Genomic DNA, 24,066 nt, shown 5'->3' with positions numbered 1-24,066 from the left:
CAATGAACAGAGCGGAGAGACAAGTCTCTGGACCTTCCCTTGGTGGACATTGAGATTGGAGCAGGCGATGGCCATGGACAGCCCGCGTGCAGGCGCCATTGGAGCGTTACGTCGGCGACGGCGGAGCGGAACAGAAAGACGTCGAGAACGCTTGTGCTCTACACTGGGATCTGGGCAGAATTCCCAAACTCTGGCAGCGTTTTCCACACTAGTCTGAGGATATGTACCACGATGCTTTGGGGAAAGGCAGTCTTGGTCCTTGGGAGTCTGGCTTGAACTACATGTCCCACAATGCATTGGGGCCACGGAGGCCTATGGTTTAGAAGTATTTTCCCCTTTTCCCCCAATATATCCCATGATGCTTCAAGGGTCAGGGCCCTTACGCCTTAGAAGGCGAGGCCGACAACAAATCCCATGATGCTTAAGCATGGAGTGCGGGAGGGGAGTGGGAGGGAACGCCTTAGAGGGCGGGGTGGGGTGTGTCCCCCCCCCCCTCCGATCAACAATATGCCCCATGATGCTTTGAGACAGGAACTAGTCCTTATTTGTGCCTGGAGGCACCACGTTTGAAAATGGATTAGAGGATGGGTGGCGCCCCGCCCCCCAGCCCTCCATTTCCTGGACCCTGGCCCCGGACCGTTTTTTTTCTCTCCTGTTGCGGAGTGCGAGGCTCTTTCTCTGCCTCTGCTTGTGCATTTTGTCTCCTTTGGACCTGGGTTCGAATTCTGCACCTTTCCCACCGACTCTCAGTGTGACTCCGGGGTAAGACACTTAAAATGGGGTGTGCGTGTGTGAGCGTGGTGGGTTCCGAGTTCTCTTCCCGACTCTGCCCCCTCGCGCCCTTTGCCCGAGAGTTCCGTCTGCGCTTCCAGTGCCCGGCAGCCGCTGCTCAGCGCCTTCTCCCGCCCCTGCTCTGGGTGGTCAGTGCTCCCCACGCCGCCTCTCCCCGCTGGCCCGGGGCCGGACAGGTGCGGGTGGGGGAGGGGGCCCGGTGGCCGCTGTTCAGACTAACCTGAGAAGGACTGTTGTTGGTTGCACAGGTCGGAGGCGGCATGGGAAACCAGGCGTCCCGGGCTCAGAAGGGGGCGGTCCCCGAGGAGGGCACGCCGGCCTTTTACATGTACAGGCACTACCGGCCCGGCTGCTGCCGGTTTCTGGCCCACTGGAGCAGGCTCACCTGATGGAGCCGGGGGCGCTGGGGTTTCCGCCCGAAGGATCCTTTGACCTGAGCAAAATCACGCACCTCAAGGAGGTCCTGCAGTCGCAGGGATCGAAGGTTGGGCGAGCGGAGTGGAAGGCGTTCATCGATTGGCACGCCGAAGCTTCCCGAAGGCACCGGGACGCTCAGGAGCAGCGGCACCAGGAGGCCATCAAGGAGCTGCGCGACAAGATTCGCGCCTTTGAGGCTTCCAGCCCCCCATCGCCACCCGCGGCCCCGGGAGATCCTCCTCCACAGCAGCCGAGACCCGCGCAGCCCCCGGGAGCCCAGGAAGCTCCCCAGCCGCCTCAGCCTCCTGCCAATTCAGTGCCTTTAACGCCCCTTCCTTCCTCTTCCCTGGTGCCGTCCGTAGCCGCAGATGTAGGACGTGCTTCCTTGTGTCCTCCCAGGCCTAGTGTGGTCCAGTACCCAGAGTGGAGGAGGAACGTGTTTGATTGTAGTAGTATTAGGCCTGACTATTGGTATTGCCTTGCCTCCATGTTCCCTGACATTGAGAAAGAACCAAAAGTGTTTAGGAAACAATTGACTTTTGTCGTTGATGTTTTTAAGCCCACCTGGGCAGAAATGAACGGACTTTTGACAATCATATTGCCCAGAAAGGTCAGACAGAGCATCTTTGAGGAGGCGCTTTGGCCAACAGATGATCCAGGGGAAGGCCCTCACTTGGTTTGGGTCTTCCAGGCTTTACTCAATGCTATCCTGCTGGTCTGCCCTAGAAAATCTGATTGGGGGAAAATTGTACGCTGTAAGCAAAAGATAAATGAGCAGCCTGGCATATATTTAGATCGCTTTACAGAAGTCTTTGAGGAGTACTCCGGCATCGATGACCCAGCCAACGGGGCCACCCAAGGGAAGGCAATGGCTTTTGTCCAAGGCCTTCTCCCCGAAGTTCAAGAACAGCTTCGTGCTTGTGTGGGATGGGAAGGAAAAGGCATCCAAGAATTAGTGGCCTTAGCTAACTATCACTGGGAGCAGTGGTGGAAAGAGAAAATAATTGTCCAGTTGGTCCCTAGTCAGAGAGGTCCCAAGAGTCCCTTCCATCCTTCTGCATGCTTTTACTGTAAGCAGCTTGGTCATTGGAAAAAGGAGTGTCCTTATCGCCAAAGGCGCCTGCTCCAGCGTCAACTCCAACTACCCTTCAGGCTCACTTGAGGGACAGTCATTCCTTAAAGCCCAGACTGGATGGGAGCCTCCGGCCCTCTCCTCTTGATGTGGCAAGCCACTGCCACTGAGATACAGTTTGTTAAAAAGCCAAAGCCTGGCTCCTTATTAGGAGATTTGTTTTGTAATTTCGCCTTCTACCTTCAGTTCCTAAACTGTGGGGAAGAGCTTTTCTATTCCAAGATTTTATTAATACAAATTTGATATCAATTTTTTTATTTTATTAGTTTTTTTTTCCAGGGCAGTGAGGGTTAAATGACTTGCCCAGGGTCACACAGCTAGTGTCAAGTGCCTGAGGCTGGCTTTGAACTCAGGTCCTCCTGAATCCAGGGCTGGTGCTTTATCCACTGTAGTGCCACCTAGCTGCCCCCATTCCAAGATTTTAATAATGCAGTCCTCTGTAGCCACTTAGCACTTGGAGATAACAGATTTTTACCTCCTAGGCAGAGGTACAAGGGGTTAAAAAACCCCAGGCATGCCATCCATTTCAGCAGAATCTGTGAGACCTCAAAAATGGGAGCTGTTCTTGTGGGCATGAGAGCTGGGATCTTGTGGGGGGAGGTTAAAAAAAGAGGGAAAGCTTCAGGACTATCTTGGGGAGGTGTTTTGGCCTGTTCCTGTGCCTCACCCCTAGCACCTGTATTTTGCCTTAATTGTTGATTGTGGGCCTTCATGGGATAAGGACCCTTTGTAATTGTTGATACCCCTTGCCCATGATCTGTGTGGGCCTCAAGCGGATCCATGGTAAAGGGGTTTGCCGTTGGATCCACAGCCTGCCATGGAGGACCCTGTCTGGTGCTCATCTGAAATTATCCAAGTCTCTCTCATAGAAATCTTGTGAAAGTTTCTCCCCATCCCCAACCCCAACCCCCTCTCCCCCCCCAAGCCAGGTCAGGGCTCCCAGGTAATCCAAGGGGAGAGGTTGAAGTCTTTAAAGCAAAGCCCTCAGTGCTGTTCCTTGAGAAGTAAACACCAAGAACATTGCCCTGGACGTTGGCCAAGCAGCTGAGAAATGTTTTCAGAATCAAACCAGATCCTTAGGGGACTCAGCCCTCCACTTCCTGTGTAGTTTGCTTGTTTGTCTTATATCCCTCAACTGGCAAATTACATAATTATTTGTGCACAGTTCCTGGTGCATAGTAGGTGCTTAATGAATACTTGTTTCCTTCTTTCCTTCCTAAGTTGTGGTAAGGAGGCTCAGGTCAGCCCACAGGAAGGAGTCCGGGGGTTTGGGGCAACACCCCGGTCCCTATGAGAAATAGAAATAGACATTGCCGGGGCGGCTAGGTGGCGCAGTGGATAAAGCACCGGCCCTGGATTCAGGAGTTCCTGAGTTCAAATCCGGTCTCAGACACTTAACACTTACTAGCTGTGTGACCCTGGGCAAGTCACTTAACCCCATTGCCCGTGAAAATAAAATAAAATTTAATTAAAAAAAAAAAAAGAAATGGACATTGCCTCCTAAATGGAGATCCCCATTAAGCCCATCACTACCCTAGGGCCTGAAGGCTGTGGCATTGTTGATGTCCCAGAAATGGGACCCTTTTCATATGAAAAGGGAAAGTTCAGAAGCCACCTTGGAATGGCCTTGAGCTTTTCCTCCCTGCTGCGCCACTTCTGCTCCCCATTAGCTGATTTGAGATAGCAGGCGTCTATGATACGGACATAGCCGATGGAAATCCATCACTGGTTTTCTGCCTTCCTGGGGGAACTAACTATCCCTTCCCCAGGAGTCATTGGAGGAACTGCTGCCTTTTCCTTCCCCCTACCCCCTTTCCTCCACTGAGCCTCAAAACCCCTGAGGGGTCCCTGATCACCCAGGGAGACCCCACTCCAGACCCAAAGAGCCTCTCCTCTCCTCATCTCATCATCTCTCATCTCCCCTCCCCTCCCCTCCTCTCCTTTCCTCTCCTCTCATCTCATCCTGTCCTGAGACCTCTACGAGCCACCAAGAACATTCTTCTGTCTCCTTAAGGACCCTTGGACCTCGCCATCTGCCCTGCTATTGCATCCTGGGTACTTTGGGGTATCTTTATCCTGCCTCTCTTATCCTGTCCTGTCTCTTCTAATTAAACATCAAGAGTCTGTCTCAATTTTCCTTTTGTATCCCCAGATCTCATTACATAGTAAACACTTAATGAAGGCATTTTCATTGGTATCGATCACTCAATAAACCTCTTAGCTCTATTCAGCTTTATCACTTGTGGTTTCTTTTTCCCCTGGGTATAGTCGTTTGTTTTTCATGATTTAGTCATTTAAAGGGTAGTGGCTACCAAATAAAGGAAGCAATGTGAAGAGGAGGATCTGATCAGCTCTCCTCAGTGATTTCCTCTGATACCCCCAAGAGTAACGTTGACTCATTTGGAAAGGGCTGCAGGCACTAGCTACTGGCCTCCAGACCCAAGCATCCCCTGAGAAGCAGAGGAACAGAACAGGCTTGGGATGACTTTTCTTTTTTGGTGAGGCAATTGGGGTTAAATGACTTGCCCAGGGTCACACAGCTAGTAAGTGTCAAGGGTCTGAGGCAGCATTTGAACCCAGGTCCTGAATCCAAGGCTGGTGCTCCATCCACTGTGCCACCTAGCTGCCCCTGACTTTTATTTTGAAACAAGAAATTACTGTGCCAAATACTGGGCCTTTAACATTCTCAAATTGTCTCTTAAGGTGTATGGAGGAGGTAGATAAGCCTGTGTCCCTTAAGATTGGGAGAAATATCTGCCCCCAAGAAAAGCAACCTGTGAGGCCAAAGAAACAGCTCTGATGTTGCATACAATGAGGGGGACCCCTGAATAAGATTCTCTTCCTGTATTTGATTTCCCTTCTTGGCAACAACTAGATGAACCTGACTAATTCTCTCCTGAGACCTCCACTGTCCTCAAACAGTTCAAAAACATTATTCCATTGGAACAAACCTGATCTTTGGCATCTGAGACCACAAAGTTAACATTCTGACCCCAGCGTTTGCATGTTCTCCCTATTTTCATTCTGGCTCAGAATGCCGTCAATTGAGTGTGTAGTTCCAAAAGTCTAAAAAGCTAGAAAAACCCAAAGTGTACCCTAAGAAATAGAAGCTTCTAGGCTAAATGTGATTCCATTTCCTGGCATGGAGCTGGCATGTGGTCCAGATTTAACAGGCGTACACAGCCATGAGGTCAGCACGACGTTTGGGAGGCAGCCTAACCTTCTCCCACACTTTTCTTTGGAGCCTCCCAAACACCGAGCTAGCTCTGGCAAAGTGTGTGTTAACCTCATCATCTGTGTGCTCATCCCTGGAAAGTAGACTCCCAAGGTAAGGGTGTTTACTCACAGCATTCCATATTTTTCTTCTTTTTTTTTTTTTTTAGTGAGGCAATTGGGGTTAAGTGACTTGCCCAGGGTCACACAGCTAGTAAGCGTTAAATGTCTGAGGCCAGATTTGAACTCAGGTCCTCCTGACTCCAGGGCTGGTGCTCTATCCACTGCGCCACATAGCTGCCCCCATATTTTTCCATTTGCTAAAACTGATGGTTCAATTGGATCAATTCCATTTGAATTGTCTTCAGAACATTCTGAAGATCACCTGGCAAGAAAAGCTACTGGACAATAAGATCCTTCCTCTGCATTAGTGTTTGAATGCTTGGCCTCTCGTTTCATTTGAGCAAATTTAGAATTATCTCCATTCTAAATGTTCCTATGGATTCTTTGTGCCTGACCTGTGGTAGAGCCTTCTGAGCTTGTATTGGTCTGATCAGCCACAACTGACACACTGTGCCTTGACCCCAACATACTGATGTCATTTTGGTCCTCCATGAACCAGCTCAGATGCACTCCTTTAGCACAATAAAAAATTTCTCCATTCAGTCTGTCCTTCTATCTTTAACCCACGGTTACTGGGTATGCCTTTCCTGAGCGATTGAGAAAATTCTCCAACAATTTGGTGTCAGATTTAGTGTAAACTTAGCTAGTACTTTAAGGATATCTGAAGTGTGAATAAGGTAAAATGTTTACCAACATTAGCAGCTTCCCATGGTGTCTGCATACTTAGTCTTCTTACTCAATGGTCAATGCAAGTCATTTTTCATGTGTCAGGGAGAGACCACTTAAACACATAAAAGGTGAAAAGTGGATTTTTTTGTTGTTGGTAAGGCTTTACAAGGATGGACGCTTCTAGGGAAGTGTAACAGTTAAAATAAGGTAAACCGAGAGCCACACATAATCATTTATTAGTAAAGTACAAATTTACCAATAAATAGGATCTCAGCTTCCTCAAAAAAAAACTAAGAACCCCTGAATGAGGGGGACAGCTTTCTTTTTATCATTTTGGGGATTACAGAACAAAGACTAGGACCTCATAGCTGGGGAACAAGTTATAATTGGTTAAAAGAGCTTGATATCATGAATGGCAAAATCAGCACGATCGGTTCCAGAGCTGAGGTGTAGGGGACAACATAGTGGAAAATTGGGAATGAGGGGCTAACAACAAACTGCAAGCTTAGAGATAACAGACCAGACTCTTTTTGGAGAATAAACTAGACATCCTTGAAGGACAGCTTGGTGGTGTAAAGATACCAGACCGGACTCCCTGGTGTCCATCTGCTTCCCTCAAGGATAACAGATTTCCTTGAGGCAAGAATAGAACAGTGATTGGCAAGAGAACTGGACTTCTAAACTTAACCCATTACAGGTCAACTGAATTTCTCAACTAAGTTCAGAGACAGAACCGTGATTTAGGCATCATGTAGGACAAAATCAATTGTAAACATAATTAATAAAGTCATATGGAATCAATCTGATTATTTCAGAAGGTCTTAGTTATAATCTGTTAACCAAGGCTGAGTCTACCCATCTTGGCAGCCACTATGCCCACTTTACAAGATTTCTCTTAGGAAAGGTAGGATGCAAGGCCCAACTGTTAGAACTCCATGCTTCAACGGCAGAGCCACCAGAGTTGAAACTAGGACTTTGGTTTGAACCTCATGGTCTTTGGCTTTCTCCAGATCCCAGTGAGATGAACAGAAAAAGCAACGTGGTTGGATTGTGTGAGTGACCTACGGGGTCAAAACTCCTGTAGGGATCAGGAGGAGACCTAAGCATAGATCTCCCAGTGAGAGTCCTTCAGAGATTGGTTCCCAATGCTAAACAGAATCACTGATTCCAGCCCCAGACCCAGCCTGAGGATAAACTTGGTTCTTTGGGTAATAGAGTCCTCTTGTTTGTCAAACTCACCTGTGGATAGAGGCCACTTTTGATCTTGAAGATAGATGGGGTGGACCAAAGAAGAAAATAACCAAGTCAGACCATCCCAGAGCTAACACTTGGACGGGTGCCTGTAATGCTCCCTGAACAGTGCATTTAGAACCACAGTAATCCTGTGCTCTGAGATTTTAAGTAAGATGGAGCAGTGTTGGGTGTGTTTGTTTTCTAGGGTATATGCGTCAGCATTATCTGTGTGCTGTTTCAAAGTAGCTGACCTTTTCTCCGAGGTCTGCGGAGCCAAAAAGAAAAAAGACCCCAAACCTCCCAAGTTTTGTCTCATCTCTGCCTTCCTAATTCTGGACTGGTTTAATTTGTAACTGAAATAGAGTCTGTTTAATGTGTATTTCCAAATTATTGGGGGGGGTGCAGTTTAAATGTTTTTATATAGGCAGAAATAGCTGATAACCACAATTTACTGAGAACTGATTGATCTTCACCCACTACCCTAACCAATCTTTGTCAATTCCAGTCTCCCCCCAAACAAACTATCCCTTCCCAAAGATTCCCCTTCTTACTCTCCCTGGACGTTGGATTCATTTACATTAAGTAGCTTCTATATTTAAGGGCAGTCTTATAGTTAGTTCCCTTTGTTCGTTTACACTAAGTAGTTAAGAAATGTTTATACTTAACTCAAGGGCAGTGTCTGTTACCCCGTATAAACCCTGTCAGTCCCCATCTTTCCCATACTCCCAGTTATAGCTCCTCTGCCCCGATTAAAGACCTTATTTCTCCTATATTGGTTGTTTCATTAATTTCTAGGTTAACATAGCCTGGTGGTGGGTTTTTTTTTTGGGGGGGTGGTGGTAAGGGGGATGGTGTTACAGTTCCTTAGGACTATTAAAAGTAGTAACATTGTAGGATTTGTATATACACAGTATCTAGCCGCCTCCATCAATTTTTACTACTTCAGCTTAGACGAAGGTGAGATCACAGACTGAAAAACACTCCACCTAAAAGTTTTGTCCCCAATGATTTCAAAAGCAAAGGAGGGGGCGGAGGAGGGGGAGGGGGAGGGAGGAAGCAAGCAGTTTTGAGGTCTGAAGCTTCCAGCCCTTAATTGGTGCTGGAGGGACTCGTTGCACAGATGTGCATTTTTTCCAGCACGAGTCCAAAGACGGGGAGGGGGAGGATTGTGAAAATACAAAGAACAAATAATTTGGGAAAATGCAAAATATCATTTTGAGAATGGATCATGAGGGTGTTCTGTGGAGGATTTGGCAGAATTTAATGCCTCGGTAAATCAGAAGCAAAAACAAGTTGGGGGGTGGGGTGAGAAGGTGCTATTATTATTTCCATTTTATAGTTGAGGAAATTGAGACAGAGGTTAAGTGACTTACTAGGGTCACACTACTGGTCAGTATCTGAGGATGGATGGGGTGCGGGGTATGTGACTAATAAATATGTGTGAATGTATTATGCCTTTACATTTATATTAATATACACACACTTTTGTGTGTGCACCCAGGCCAGCAGAGGGCGCCTCTAGTCTCCCCACCCCGACCCTGGCCAAGCACCGCTTTTCAGCCCTCAAAGACCCTAAACCAGAAGTTGTGTTTTTTCTCCTCCGATCCCGCCTCCTTTTCAAACGCATGCGCTCTGAGGCCTTCCGTCTCCCCCGAGGGAGCTAGTGGAAACTTTATCCCACGGGCGGAAGCTTAGGGTTTTTTTTTTCCACATCCGCAACATAAACTCAAAAAAAAATAATACCAAAAACGCTTGTCGGACATTTTTTTTTTTTGATTGAAAGAATCCCATGCTACTCCTCCCAGCTTGCTTTCATGATTGGTTGTGGAGTCTTGCACTGATTGGCTGAGGTGCAAGCATCTCCGTTTCAACCTTAACGGGGAGGGCAGAGACTCAAGGAGGGCGATTGGATTGGTCCTCGGGGCGAGTGGAACGCCTTGTATCCGATTGGACTTTGAAGCTGCCTGTCCGATTCCCGCCACCAATCCATATTCCTAAATCTAGCCTCGGCTTTATTAGTTTCGGCCGCTCGGTAATGGCAGACTCTGATTGGTCCAAGAGGCTGCTCATCTGGGCCTCGGGGCCCTAACGGAGAAGGCTTCTCCCCGCCCTTGAGGCTGTCGGCGGGGCAGGCAGCCGAGGTAGCCCGGAACGAGGTTAACGTGACGTCGACGCTGACGCTACGGCGGTGGCGGCGGCGGCGGCGGCTGTGGCGGGGGTCAGGGTCGGCGTGGTTGTCATGGCAGCCCCGGGCGGAGGCCCGGGAGTTGGCGCCGAGGCCGGAGCATGGGAGCCGCGGGCCGAGGGCGGCGCGGGGCCCGAGGGCAGCTTCTCGTTCGGCGGGTTCTCCACGGTGCTGGGCGGCCTGGGCCCCGCGGTCCCGGTCCCGGCTCCGGCCTCGGCGCCGCTGCGGCTCCTGCACGAGCTGTGGCAGCGCGACCCCGGCCCCGGGGCCGGAGATGAGCGGAGCGGCAAGTTGCGGCCCGGCCGCCTGCGGCGTGCAGCCCGGCCACACCGCCACCTGGGGCCCACGGGCAGGGAGGTGCATGGTGAGCGGGGCGGGGCTGGGGGCGGGGCCGAGAGAGGGAGGACCCCCCCCCAGTACTCCAGGAGCAGAGGGAGCATCCCCCCAGTACCCAGGAGCAGAGGGAGCATCCCCCCAGTACCCCAGGAGCAGAGGGAGCATCCCCCCAGTACCCCAGGAGCAGAGGGAGCATCCCCCCCAGTACCCCAGGAGCAGAGGGAGCATCCCAGTACCCCAGGAGCAGAGGGAGGACCCCCCCAGTACTCCAGGAGCAGAGGGAGCATCCCCCCAGTACCCAGGAGCAGAGGGAGGACCCCCTCCCAGTACTCCAGGAGCAGAGGGAGGACCCCCCCCCAGTACCCCAGGAGCAGAGGGAGGACCCCCTCCCAGTACTCCAGGAGCAGAGGGAGGACCCCCCCAGTACCCAGGAGCAGAGGGAGGACCCCCCCAGCATCCCAGGAATAGAGGGGGAGTCCCCCAGGACCTCTGGGTATGCAGAGGGAGGACCCCCCCAGTACTCCAGGAGCAGAGGGAGCATCCCCCCAGTACCCCAGGAGCAGAGGGAGCATCCCCCCAGTACCCAGGAGCAGAGGGAGGACCCCCCCCCCCAGTACTCCAGGAGCAGAGGGAGGACCCCCCCCCAGTACCCCAGGAGCAGAGGGAGGATCCCCCCAGTACCCAGGAGCAGAGGGAGGACCCCCCCAGTACCCCAGGAGCAGAGGGAGGATCCCCCCCAGTACTCCAGGAGCAGAGGGAGCATCCCCCCAGTACCCCAGGAGCAGAGGGAGGACCCCCCCAGTACCCTAGGAGCAGAGGGAGCATCCCCCCAGTACCCCAGGAGCAGAGGGAGCATCCCAGTACCCCAGGAGCAGAGGGAGCATCCCAGTACTCCAGGAGCAGAGGGAGCATCCCCCCAGTACCCAGGAGCAGAGGGAGCATCCCCCCCAGTACCCCAGGAGCAGAGGGAGCATCCCCCCAGTACCCCAGGAGCAGAGGGAGCATCCCCCAGTACCCCAGGAGCACAGGGAACATCCCCCAGTACCCCAGGAGCAGAGGGAGGACCCCCCCAGTACTCCAGGAGCAGAGGGAGCATCCCCCCAGTACCCAGGAGCAGAGGGAGCATCCCCCCAGTACCCCAGGAGCAGAGGGAGGATCTCCCCAGCATCCCAGGAATAGAGGGGGAGTCCCCCAGGACCTCCTGGTATGCAGGGGGAGGACCCCCCCAGTACTCCAGGAGCAGAGGGAGGACCCCCCCACTACTCCAGGAGCAGAGGGAGGATCCCCCCAGCATCCCAGGAATAGAGGGGGAGTCCCCCAGGACCTCTGGGTATGCAGAGGGAGGACCCCCCCAGTACTCCAGGAGCAGAGGGAGCATCCCCCCAGTACCCCAGGAGCAGAGGGAGCATCCCCCCAGGAGCAGAGGGAGCATCCCCCCAGGAGCAGAGGGAGGATCTCCCCAGCATCCCAGGCATAGAGGGGGAGTCCCCCAGGACCTCCTGGTATGCAGGGGGAGGACCCCCCCAGTACTCCAGGAGCAGAGGGAGCATCCCCCCAGCGTCCCAGGAATAGAGGGGGAGTCCCCCAGGATCTCTGGGTATGCAGAGGGGGGAGCTCCCCAGTACCCGGGGGAACAGGAGGAGGCCCCGCCTTGGTCAGACAGAGGACCTTTTCCCTGGTGAAATGGAGTGAAGCCCTCCCCACCCCCCATTCCTAGACACTGAGCTCAGATAGAGAAGAGAGGACCCCTATTTCTAATCACATTGTCTTTTACATGGTTGTCTCTGATTCTCTTCACAGCACTGAAAAGACTTCGAGAAGCCGCTAATGCCAACGACTTAGAAACAGGTGAGTTTTCACAAAGGTGTCTACTCGGGGGGAGGAGGTCCGGGCAGCTCTAAAAGACAGACCAGGAAGAGCCTCTAGGAGGGAGACTCGCTTCCTTTTCCACAAGGTGTTGGACTGTGCTGTGTGGTCGTGTTCAGGGGCTTCTGTGGGTGAATGGACCAGCCTTCTGGCAGAAGAAAGCAAGAGCTGGGAATAAGCCACTTCTAAGCCACTAAGACTGCAGGCTCCTTTAGCTGTGCCTCCCCACCAGCCTGGGAGAGGAGGAAGGAAGGGGCAGGGGTAGCTCAGCCTCCCGCCAGGGAATCCAAAGTTGTGGGACAGACTGCGCTGCCCTGCAGTCATGTGGCTTCCAAGCTGGAGGGAACAGCTGAAAGAGTCAGTGCACAGACCAGGAGGGTTAAGCAGCTGGGCCAAGGGCACCCAGCAGCAGGGGCACACATCCTATGGGAGAAGTAAAGTATTTGTGGCACACATTGTTAAAACACTGAAAAGATCCTTCTTTTAGTTAAGAGAAGGATCTAAACCAAAGAACCCCCTATTCTTGGTGTTGTTCTGCCTTGCAAATTATTGTATAAATTGCATTGAACCCTAAAATTCCAGAGGCTCTGACATCTCCTGTTCTAAGGCCCCTTCCAGCTCTGACATCCCCTGTTCTAAAGCCCCTCCCAGCTCTGATATCCCCTGTTCTAAGACCCCTCCCAGCTCTGATATCTCCTGTTCTAAGACCCTTCCTCCCTGTTCCAACCTTCCTTGTTCTAAGGCCCTTTCTCCTACCACTTCCATCCCCTGTTCTAAGGCCCCTCCCAGCTCTGACATCTCCTGTTGAAGGTTCCTCTCACATTTTGGCTATTTAAATGATTTTAACGTTCTAGGCCCCTGAGTGACTTCAGCAGTAAGGATGGGGAGACTGCTCTCTACTCCTGACCTCCTTACCACCCTGTGTCATGAGGCCTTTTGGGGTTTCCTGCTCATCTTCCTGCCTTGGCAGCTCTCAAGAGATAGCAGGTGTCCCTGGTTGTCCTTGACTCCCCCATCTCAGGACCTTTGTGCCTTCCAGCTGCCCCCTCAGCACCTTGCTTCCCTGCTTCACAAGAGCCTCACTGTCCTGGAGCTTTGCAATGGGATTTGTGGGAAGCCCCCAACATTTAAAATTTTTTTTTAAATTTATTTTAATTTTTCTCAATGACATGTAAAGATATTTTTTGAGTTTCAGATTTTTCTCCCACTCTACCTTCCCTCCCCCATCCAGAAGCCAGTAAGCAGTTTGATATAGGTTATACGTTACAGTCACGTTAAGGGAGCCCCCAACATTGATACAGACCCTGGTGTCTGACCACACCTTAGGAGAGGGTCTTCCACGAGTCAACCCCTATCGGGCCCCCTTCTGGGGAGAAGCTGCAGAGGAGGGCATGTAGGCCTTGCCACTCCTGAGTGCGGAGCTGTGAGAAGTATTATTGGAGGGGACTTATGCACACTCACAAAGGATCACATTTTGGGGCAGGAGATGAGACCCCTGTGACCAGCAGGTCCCTTTCCCAGGAGCCTCCTTTCTCCGTGTCTGGCCTGTCAGGCACATCCTCCCACTTGGTTCTCACAGTGACCAAGTGAGGAGGGGAGCCAGGGCAGGGATTCTGAAATGGTGAAGTGCCTTCAATTGTGCAAGGTCCCACAACAAGGGAAGGGGCAGTGGAACCCAAGTCTCTAAGAGAGGCAGTCTGGGCTAGTGAAAAGAGGACTGGACTTGGAGCCAGGAAGACCTGACTTCAGAACCTGCCTCCAGTGCATGAGTTGTTTGACCCATTTGAGCCCTGATGTTTGCATGTGTAAAGTGGGGATGGCTCTGGAACGACGTCTGGGTTTGGTGTTCAGAGAAGGTCATTCTTGTCCTCGGTCCCAAACGTCAGTGCTTGAAGTTCGGAGACACTGAAGGTGTGGGGAGGGGTGTGCCTGTGGCCGGAGCTCCTAGGTGAATTGGGCTGGGGATTAATCATCCTTGCAGGCTGGGCCTGTTACAGGAAGTGGTTAGAACCCCATGAAACATTTCTGATCGAGTATGATTCAAATTTGAAAACTCAGCAGCTGAGTAGCTGTGCTTCTTCCTTTTCTAATCATTGGCTGGTACACGTGTGGCATTCTGTCCTGGTAGCCCCCCACTTTTCTGTGGTCAGGGAGGAGGTGCCCCTCATTTTACAGATGAAGAAACTGAGGCACCGAGAAGGGGAAGGATATGTCTCAGGTGGTCAGGCTTCTCTCCTGAGGTGGAGCAAGGGCTTCCGGCCTGGAGCCGTTTCCATGCTTGCAGGAATGCTTGGTTTCCTGTGCGTTACCATCATTTTACAACAAAAGGCTAGACTCCTGGGTGCCAGGATGGGGCCGCAAAGTGGTCCCTGTACTGTGTACACACCACCCCATTGGGGATGGACCAGAAGTGAGGCCTGCACAGGCTGGGCCCAGGGCCCCAAAGGTCTTTGGTTCCAAAACTGTCTGAGCCATGCGCCTTCCCCTCCCTAAGATTCACATTTTCTTGGTGCCTCGTGGGCATCTTGCTTTTTGGCCCCATGGCCATTGACAGGTATTGGTGGGACAGGTGGGTTTGGGGGTTTTGAACACTTCTTGCCCTGACTTCAGTGAAGCCGGAAGGATGGAATGCAGGGTCTGCAGAAGATTTGGGAGAAGGGGAGAGGGCAGTTCTGGGCAGGGCTGTCCCTTGTCTCCGAAGGGGACGGATGAATGCCAGTGCATCCCCTCTGTGCTAGGCCCTTGCATCTCACGTGCCTAGTTTACAAGGTACTGCCCTTGTTCCAGATTGGGATGGGGCAGCTGGAAGTGTTGAGACCAGCACTCGAACTTGGCTCCTGGCTCCCAAACCTCTGCTCTCTCTGCTTTCCAGGAGCATGTGGCATAATCCCAACACACGTGACAAGAAGGGAAGGGAAGAGAAAAGCATTTATCGAGGATCTCTGTGACAGGCAATGTGCTAAGTGCTTAACTCATGTACGCAAGCGTTAAATCGGCCGGTACTGGCTCCACGTGCTGTAGAATTTAGCAGAGGAAGGACTCTGTTGAGGACTGGAGTGATCACGGAAGGTTCAGGGAGGCCGAGACTGAGAAGTAGCAGCGGAGCTTGCGTAGGCAGTCCTCATTCAGGAGGCGGCTTGGTGTGGGGTTGCCAGGGCCCTGAGGTGCCAGGGCACAGGGGCTGCAGGTGTAGGAGGAGTCGGCCTGGCCAGGGTGGTGCTCCCGGTGGTCACTCCCTGAAGTCCATGTCTTCTCCCACCTGGGCAGAGCATCCGGCCCCGGCACTGCGCCTGCCACTTGGGGAGTGCTGGACAAAGGCTTTTTCATCTGTTCTTTTAGAGCCTCTCCCATGGAAATCAGTCCTTTTGCCCCCTGCCCCCAGTGCCTGTCCCCAGGAACACCTCGTTTGTTCTTCATTGTCTACGTGCGGGCCACTCCGCTCATGGAAGCTGCTGAGGGTTGGGGCTGCTTGGCACACAGTGGGCATTGAATAAGTGATCATGTGGCGATTGGGCCAGCCCAGGGTCCACAAGGAGGACGGCGCTGCTCTCGTTGCCCTCTGCCCAGGCCAGACTACTGGGAGCGTGGGCTCTGTTGTGAGCATCCAGCATTTATCAAGCACCTCCTGTGTGCCCAGGTTTGAGTCCTCCCCCCGGGTGCAGATTGTGCTCTGTCCGAGGAGTCGGCAGGCACAAGTTCTGTAACGATAACAGCCGTCCTCGACCGAGCATTCTGAGGCGTGCAGAGCACTTAGACGCGGTACCTTGTTTGGTGCTGGTTTTGTCCCCATTGTACAGATGAGGAACCTGAGGCCGAGAAAGGTTCACTGACCATCCAGGGTCTGGGCATGATTCGAGCTCGGGACTTTCTCACTCCATCTGCTGTGCTGCCTAGCTGCGAGGGAGTAGCTTTGTCTGCCTGGAGCATTTCCTGGTGCTCGGCTCACTGATGCCCCATCTCTCTTTATCTCTTCCTCGGTGGTTCGAGCTGAAGTTCTGGAGGTGTCTGGATCCCTGTTGTGCCTCAGTGGGCCCATCTCTGCAAAGCTCACTCAGATGGAGACTCCTCCAGGGCAAGTCTGGGGCTGTGCTCCCAGGATGGGGAGTGTTGGTGCTGATGCTCCTGTGGTCGCCTCAATTCTCTCCCAGTGCAACAATGCTGGGCTTTGAGGGGAGGAGGGGATAGAAGCCCCAGGCGGAACAACTCAAGCGGTCCCGTTCTCCCTCCTCCCCCTGCAGCTCAGCTCTGGGCTCTGCTGGTCATAGGCTGGGTGAGCGAGGACTTGAGGTCCCTTGTCCTATAAGGCCAGAGGAGATCTCCGGTCTGGAGCAGCCCCTCATCTTCTCCCTGGGCCTGCAGCTCCGCTAACACTCCCTTTCTCTTTTCCTTCTCCCCCACCCTTGGGGGTGTCAGTGCAGCAGCTGCTGGAAGATGGGGTCGATCCGTGCACAGCGGACGACAAAGGCCGCACGGCTCTGCACTTTGCATCCTGCAACGGCAACGACCAGATCGGTGAGTCTCTCCGCTGAGTCGAGGGAGAGGCTTCTGCGTCTTGTGTGGGTGGGCACAGCCAAAATGTGGCTCTGGCTGCCCGACGCAGTGCTGTCTCCACTAGGAGATGGAAGCATTTGTTGGATCCATCAGTTACTGAATTGTAGATTTTCCTGGGGTGTTTGTGGGAATCAGGACACCTCAGGCAAGTCCTATAACCACTGTGGGCCTCAGTTTCCCCTTCTGTGAACGGAATGCATCAGACTTAAGGGATGGCTCTGGTGTCTTCCCACCCAGTTGGCCGTAATTCTGTGACTGAGTCATTCCTCGAATTTGTGCTCTCTCATTCTCACACATCTGAGAGGAGGAGGAGGTCAAAAGTGCTCTCCTGGGGGCGGCTAGGGGGCACTACAGTGGATAGAGCACCGGCCCTGGATTCAGGAGGACCTGAGTTCAAATCCGGCCTCAGACACTTGGCACTTACTAGCTGTGTGACCCTGGGCAAGTCACTTAACCCCCATTGCCCCGGCAACAAAAAACAAAAAAAGCAAAATAAAATGAAATTTTCAAAAAAAATGCTCTCCCGAGAGCATGACAGTCAAATGTCCCTCACCTGGAGTTAAGGGCTACATCAGATACTTAAAGCAATTGGCCCCAGCCTTGCTCGGTCCACCTCCAGACTCTGCCTTGGGCTCCCAAAGGCCTGGCTAGCCCCATCCCTGGTATGGCGACCCCAGCCCTCCCGAGGCAAGGCCCTGCCTTATTCTTCCTCTTGGAGTTTCTCCCTTGGTGGTCAGTGGCCTTGATAGGTTGGGCGCCTTATGCTTGCTGAAGGTGCTCTCAGATCTGTGGTCCTGAGGGGTTTCTTCCTCCCTCCCTCCCTTCACCCTGTTTACATGTTCAGTGCTCTTTGCATTCTTGACAAGTGTTACAAGCACTTGGTTCCACAGCCGACCTGTCTAGTCTGCACCACCTCATTTCCTCGGGTGAGCCAGAACCATCCTCTGGTTACCAGGCCCTTCCTTTGCCCACGGACACTTCTAAACTGTCATCAGAGGACTGGCTCTGGGCATCGCCTGTGCCTCCCGGGGGCTCCCTTACACTCACTGACCCCCAGGGAGCACTGAGCAGCCCCCACTTGGGAGCTGAATGGTGGCCAGAGAGACCGGGAGACCCTGGACCCTGGCTGGGAAATGGGATGTTGGAAGTCTCTGCCTGGAAAGGAGAGAAAAACGGGCTGCATGTGATGACTGTGGGAGGGACCTCGGGCCTTTGCGGGTTGAGGCACTTCCTTTATAACTGAGGAAGCCAGCTCCGAGAGGGAGGAGGTGATTAGAACTCGGATCCCAGCTCCACTGCCCCCCTGTGCTGCTCTGGGAGGTGGGCTTCGCTGCCGGAGGATCTGTGAGCGGCCAGGGGGGCTCAGTGCCTCAAGCATCCTCTGGGACGTTCTCTTTGCAGTGCAGCTGCTCCTGGACCACGGCGCTGACGCCAACCAGCGAGACGGGCTGGGGAACACACCTCTGCACCTGGGTACGTGCCAGCCCCGGGGGAGGCAGGGCTGACGTCCAGAGGCCGGCATTTCCGCCTTCCTCATGGCTCCCTGGCCCTCTCTTGGTGGGCTCCTCTGAGTCCTGACAAAGGGGCGCTGAGGGAGAGGAGCACACCCTCGGGCTCAGTCCCTGCTACTAAGAGAGGAGGAGAATCCCCACCCCCACCCCAAATCAGCCTCTTTGGGGAAGGAAGCCACTGAATCCCCTTGGGGCTAGTGAGAGAGACCCCAGAGAGAGTTCTGAGTTCTGCCTTCTGGGGCCCCTGGCTTTCCAGTCTTCTGGTTTTTGTTTGTTTTTACCAGGATTTGCCCAGGGTCACACAGCTAGTAGGTGTCAGGTGTCTGAGGCTGGATTTGAATTCAGGTCCTCCTGAATCCAAGGCTGCTGCTTTACCCACTGCACCACCTAGCTGCCCCCACATTCTTTTTTAATCAAATTTATCCCCCCCCCCCCAGTCCCCATTACATGGTTTTGTTGTTTGGATTTAGTATTTTATCATTTCCCCTGGCTTTCCAACAAGCACTAATTTGTAGTTCCTGAATGGGCGTGACTGAAGGGTGATCAAAGACCTGGTCCCGTAGGCAGTGGGTCTCAGAAAGCTGAGGTCCTTGTCTTTGGGGATTCCTGATGTATGCCATGTCTCCTCCCACAGCTGCCTGCACCAACCACGTTCCTGTCATCACCACGCTGCTGCGAGGAGGTAAGGACTTTTCGGGGCTACCTACTCCTCCCCGCCTCCCACCAGCACCCCGTACACACACACAAACACACAGGCACATGCTCACCTCTCCCCATTTCTCTCTCCCCTTCCTGCTTCCCTAGGGGCCCGGGTGGATGCCCTGGACCGGGCTGGCAGGACCCCCTTGCACCTGGCCAAGTCAAAGCTGAATATTCTCCAGGAGGGTCACTCCCACTGCTTGGAAGCTGTCCGGCTAGAGGTGAAGCAGGTGAGGGGGGCACCCTCGGTGCCACCTTGTGTGCCCCCAGCTCAGGGCTGGCCTGCAGCTGGAGACAATGAGAAGCAAGTGGGTCGGCTGAGGCCTTCCGCTGCCGGTGGGAGTGAGCGACGTGCCTGGGAGGCAGAATCAGGGGTCTTACCAGTGCCTTGGCTCAGATCCAGGGTCCTTGATGAACTCTGGGACCCAACCACAGTGTTCACCAGGTTAAATAAGAGACAAAGGATGTGATGTTTGCTCTTGCACTTGTCTAAGGGGAGGCCTGTTGATACCAGCTAAGGAGACTTTGCAATGGGCTAGTGGAGAGGGGGAAGATTTACTGCCTGGAGATGACCGAGAGGTCTGTTTGGGGGTGGCCCCATCAGTACCCAGAGAGAGGGGCTTCGTTCCCCCCCCCAAGGTTGTTGTCTCAAGTTCCTCTTACTCCTGCCTGGTCCTTCTCTTGGATAAAGAAGGATGGACCCCCATAGGAGAGGAGCGGGGCCATGGAGATGAGCCAAGACCTTCTCGGCTCCAGACCAGGTGCTGGTGCCCATCCCACACTCCCACGGCATCACAGAGCTCAGGGCCATCTTACACATGAGGAAACAGGTCTGCAGAGGCGAGCCAGCCCAGGAGCCTGTGTCCACTGACCCTGCAGAATGCCAGGCAGGTGCTGAGCTTGTCACAAAGGTGATGCCGTGTGAGTGCTGCGCCCCGTCATCGCCCCCATTCTCCAACTGAGGAGGGTCAGGGCCTAGCCCAGAGAGGCTAGATCTCGGCCTCCAGGCCTGTGGGAGCCCCTGGGAGCCCAGGGTCCCCAGCCCTTAATGGGAGTGAGTCAGTGGCTGCATTGTTGAGAGAGAAGGACACCCCCCCCCCATCCTGCTGAGGGGCGTGATTGCCTCGCTAGGAGCGCACCTTCCCTTGATGCAGATCACAGCCTTCAGTGGCAGCCATGATGATGAGTCACAACCCAGCTTGACATGGATGCTTTATGGCATCCAGAAGCACTTTTCTTAAAACAAACCAGGAACCAGTATAGAAGTGTGACCTGATTGGGCCTCAGGGCGCAAAGCGAAGGGTCTGCAGTCAGGAGCCCTGAGTTCAAATCTAGCCTCAGGCACTGACTGGCCAGTCACTTCACCTTTGCCTCAGTTTCCCCAGTTAATAAATGGGGATAATAATAACACCTGCCTCTCAGGGCTGTTGTGAGCCTAAAGGAGACTGTCAGGTGGTATATGAGCTTTAGATCCCTAGGCCAGGTCACTCGGAGGCCGTGGCCTCTTCTTCTGGTCTTGCTTGTCTCTTGCTCTGGGCCCAGGGCCACGGCCACCTTCCAGTGTCCTTTTCTTTGTCCCGCCCACAGACTCGGAGGGGCTCCAGAGCCTCACCTCTGCCCCCCTCCTGCTGTCTTTGTAGATCATCCAGATGCTCAGGGAATACTTGGAACGGCTGGGCCGGCACGAACAGCGCGACCGGCTGGATGACCTTTGCAGCCGCCTCCAGATGACGAGCACCAAAGAGCAGGTGAGGGCTGGCCCCGAGGGGCTCCCTTCTCCCCCCTTGCCCTGGGCACCCCACGGCCTCTGTGCTCGCCTCCACAGCAGTTTGGGCTTTTTGTTAACGTCTGTAGGCGTCGTGAACCAGGAAAACATCGTGCTGTGCTAAAGTGCAGCTGGGGTTTAGCCTCCTTTTCCAAGAACCAGAACCGTGGTCACTTAGACTCCTGTGAGGATGACAGCCCCCCCGGCCTAACGCTCTGGGCTGGTCTCAGGCCGGAGAGATTCCTGCTAGAGAAGGAGCTTTTGAATAGACTCCCGGCCTGACCCTCTGGCAGGGAGGAAGAGGCGGCCCTGGGGAGGCCTCCTCCCTGTTCTTGTGGCAGGGGGCTGCTCTCGGGAGAAGGCGGGACGTCCGGCTGGTGTGGAATATGAGGGGTCAGAGGTCCTGCCTTCAGCACTGGCTGAAGCCTCGTGAGCTGGTGCTGGCTTGTTCCAGGCCCATGCTGTGCCCCAGGGGGTGCCTTCTGGGCCGAGCAAGGAGATGGCTGCGGGGGACTCTGGCCTGGAGCCATGGGGTAGGGCTGGGAGGGGTGTCTGCTCTTCCATGCTCTCCAGCCCTGTACAGTAGGACTGTGTTCATCTCTGTTCTCTTGTCATTTTTCTCCTGGGCCTTTGATAGAGGTAGAACAGTAGAGTGCTGCCCATTTTACGGATGAGGACACTGAGGCTCAAAGGGGTTTGCTTTGGTTCCGACAGGTGGACGAGGTGACAGACCTCCTGGCCAGCTTCACGTCGCTCAGCCTGCAGATGCAGAAGCTGGAGAAGAGGTAGCCACAGAGGGGGCCCTCTCGTCCCCTCCACTGCCTTTGCCCAGCTCCCATCATCCCCATCTCAGGAAGCAGGGACGCGCCAGCCTGTCCTGCTGCTCTACCCTGCTTGGTGAGGACTGTTGTGGCCCCTCGGCCCCGGGAACCCCGGCCGAGCCGATGCTGTTGGCCCCGCTCTGGGCAGTAGCCAGCTGGCGTGCTGCCCTCCCCTGGCAGTGGGAGCTCAGCATAGGGGTTTCCAGACCCCTTCTCCTCATTATGTCCTTGGCTTGTCTCCTCTCCTGGACACAAGTGGGAGCAGAGGGGCCTGACCCCCTCACCCCGTCCTCTCTCATGAGCTTTTCGCCAGCTTGGCACTCTTGGCACCAGCGCTTAAATCTCAGACTCGGCACCTCGGTCCAGTCGTAGTAAACTGAGTGAGGGTTCCTTAGAGACGGGCGGTTTGAAGTCTTCCCAAGGTGGACGGCTTTGAGGAGGGCACCCAAGATGTATGTGAAGCCTTGTCCCTGGAAGGGTTGGTTCTGGGCAGGGGCACGGCTGGACGGGAGCCTCCGGGAGTGGCCCTTCCCCATCCCGGTGACTGGGCTGCCCTGCCACGGTATCCGTCACTGCCTCTCACCTCCTTATCATGCTCTTGACTGTTACTGATGCCGTGGCTTTTTATGCCCCCCCTTCCTTTTTTGACCCAGATCACCAGGTTGGGCTTTCTTTGGCTGGGCGCTGGTGGGGGTGGGGCCCAGTAGGGCCCCAAGAGGCCCCTGGCGGGATCGCAGACTGGAGGGCCTGACTGGTGAGCAGCAGGCAGCAGGGAATGGGTCGAGGAGATGGAGGGAGCTTGCTCTCTGGGTGCCCGAGGCTTGGCCCGCAGCTCCTAGGGTACCAGGGGGGCAGGGGCTCATGGACTGCCAGTGCCCTTCTCTTCCGGCCCCTGAGATGGAGCCAGAGGCCACCCTGCTTCGGTGTACATGGCACTCCTCCCCTCACACCAGCCCAGGCGTGAGCCATTCCCATCGTATGCAACGAAATAGTCTGAGGGAGGGGAAGTGACCTGGCCAAAGTCACACAGCCCTTGAGTCCAGAGCCCTTTGCCGTCGCATGCTGGGTGTGATGTGCCAGGCAAGACACCCACACCCTGGCCAGCGGGTCCGCTCAGGAGAGGCCTCAGCCAGCCATCCAGTCCCAGGCCTTCCTCCTGGTGAATACTTGTCCTCAGACCGGCCTTCTTCAGTCTCCCCACCCTGAGCTCCGTCTCCAGCCCTCCGCGGCAGGTGCGCGGCAGCCCGTGGGGATGCGGACCTCCCTCAGAGGCAGCCAGAAGCCTCACACTGGCTCCTAATGACCTGCTGGCTCAGACACCACGGGAGAGCCAAGGAGGGTGAGGGAGACAGGCCTGGGGAAGATGGGGAGAGCCAAGAAGGACGCCTTCTCTAACCCCTCCTTGTAACATGTATGAGTTGATCCAGAAAATAAATACCTGTGTGTCAGGAGAGTGGAATTTCTGATGACCGCCCCTCCTTGCCCTGAGGGTGGCTGCCTGCCCTGCTGACCTCACCCCCACCTTTGACAGGGAAAGGAGCCCACCTCAGGGCTGAAAGGAATCTTCCAGAAGAGGGCCCCCCCCCCCGCCCCGGAAGCAGTCACTAACCTTAGGAAGGAGGGAAAAAGGAAATATTTGCTGAGCTCCTGCCAGCAGAGCAGTGGGGAGACGGAGAAAAACCAGGCGGTCCCTGCCCTCAGGGAGCTTACCTACGGGGGAGAGGACCCAGAGGGGAGGGTGCAGGCCCAAAGCAGATGGTCAGCCCTTGTCTTTGATGTCATTGCTAATGACCAAATCATAGCATTTTCTGCTGTGGTACTGTTGGCCAGAGCCAAGGACTTTGGTGATGAGAATTCTCCTTTCTGGGTCCTCCGGAGCTGTGGCTGCAGCCCCTGCAGGAAGGAGGCATCCCCAGGGTGGCTTCCCAGGATGCTGGAGGACAGCACTGGGCTGGTAGCACGGCTGTTCCCAAGGCTCTTGGCTCAGGCCCCCTGGGCTGTCTGCATCAGGGTCTGGGGGGGGAGGGCGACCGTCGAAGTGGGGTGTAGCCTGACCCCTGGGGAGTACCAAGGCCTCTGGGGGCTTCTGCACTAGAACAGACTTTAGAGAGCGACTCTGGCCTCTTCGTTTTTTAGGGAGGATACGAGGAAGGCCGAGACTAGTTGGTGGCTGGCTCTGACCCTTAGCGCCAGAGCCAGGTCTTATGCCAGTCTCCCGGCTCCCTGGGCAAGGCGCTTCCTCCTCAGGCCACACTGCCGTCTCCAGGGTGGACAAGTTATGTACACGAGCCAGTGATGCAAACGTCTCATATGCTGCCACATCACTAGGCCATGTGATTTGGACTCCCACTGACCCGGTACTGGAGTTTACAGCCTCCGGGAAGCCTTCCCTGCCTCCGCCAATGTTGGCCTCTCATTTTTACAGGGCATCTTTCTGTTCCTGCCCGTCTATGTGTTGGGCTCACCCTTACTAAAATGCAAGCTTGTTGGCCAAGAACTGTGTTGGTTTCTCACTGGGCAGGGTCCCACTCAGCAGGCGTTTTTAATGTTTTTGAGCTGGGATGGAAGTGGGTTGGCAGTTCCCCGGGGACCGAGGTCTAGGAGCTCGGAGCCTCAGAATGCCCAGCAAGTCCACAGCCTTCTTACAGATCAGGAGCCGAGGCCCCTTGGGGAAGCTGAGTCGTGAAGGGGGCGGGGGGCAGAATGGTTCAGGTGAACATCTCCAGGCAGGTGTGACGTTTAAAATCTACATC

At 54.4% G+C, this 24,066-nt stretch overlaps 2 protein-coding genes across 2 annotated transcripts; both read left to right on the top strand.

Moving 5' to 3' along the window:
- Positions 1–557: 557 nt before the first annotated feature.
- On the top strand, positions 558–4,567 carry LOC122727560. The gene is made up of 2 exons (XM_043965159.1): positions 558–762; positions 1,041–4,567. The coding sequence occupies exon 2, from the start codon at positions 1,181–1,183 to the stop codon at positions 2,369–2,371; it is 1,191 nt and encodes a 396-aa protein (XP_043821094.1). The 5' UTR covers positions 558–762; positions 1,041–1,180; the 3' UTR covers positions 2,372–4,567.
- A 5,217-nt stretch (positions 4,568–9,784) lies between these two features.
- On the top strand, positions 9,785–23,709 carry ANKRD54 (ankyrin repeat domain 54). The gene is made up of 8 exons (XM_043968069.1): positions 9,785–10,128; positions 11,901–11,948; positions 16,380–16,478; positions 17,919–17,990; positions 18,663–18,710; positions 18,833–18,957; positions 20,368–20,475; positions 21,207–23,709. The coding sequence occupies exons 1-8, from the start codon at positions 9,819–9,821 to the stop codon at positions 21,279–21,281; spliced, it is 885 nt and encodes a 294-aa protein (XP_043824004.1). The 5' UTR covers positions 9,785–9,818; the 3' UTR covers positions 21,282–23,709.
- The last annotated feature ends 357 nt before the right edge of the window (positions 23,710–24,066 follow it).

This window comes from Dromiciops gliroides, chromosome 5, assembly GCF_019393635.1.
Source record: "Dromiciops gliroides isolate mDroGli1 chromosome 5, mDroGli1.pri, whole genome shotgun sequence".
Classification (NCBI taxonomy): Eukaryota; Metazoa; Chordata; class Mammalia; order Microbiotheria; family Microbiotheriidae; genus Dromiciops; species Dromiciops gliroides.
This window is presented reverse-complemented; position numbering and strand designations above follow the sequence as displayed.

Coding starts and splice junctions, on each gene's coding strand:
- ANKRD54 (XM_043968069.1), top strand. CDS start 9,819: ATGGCAGCCCCGGGCGGAGGCCCGGGAGTTGGCGCCGAGGCCGGAGCA. Junction 10,129..11,900: donor CACGGGCAGGGAGGTGCATG/GTGAGCGGGGCG, acceptor TTCTCTTCACAG/CACTGAAAAGACTTCGAGAA. Junction 11,949..16,379: donor TGCCAACGACTTAGAAACAG/GTGAGTTTTCAC, acceptor TGGGGGTGTCAG/TGCAGCAGCTGCTGGAAGAT.
- LOC122727560 (XM_043965159.1), top strand. CDS start 1,181: ATGGAGCCGGGGGCGCTGGGGTTTCCGCCCGAAGGATCCTTTGACCTG.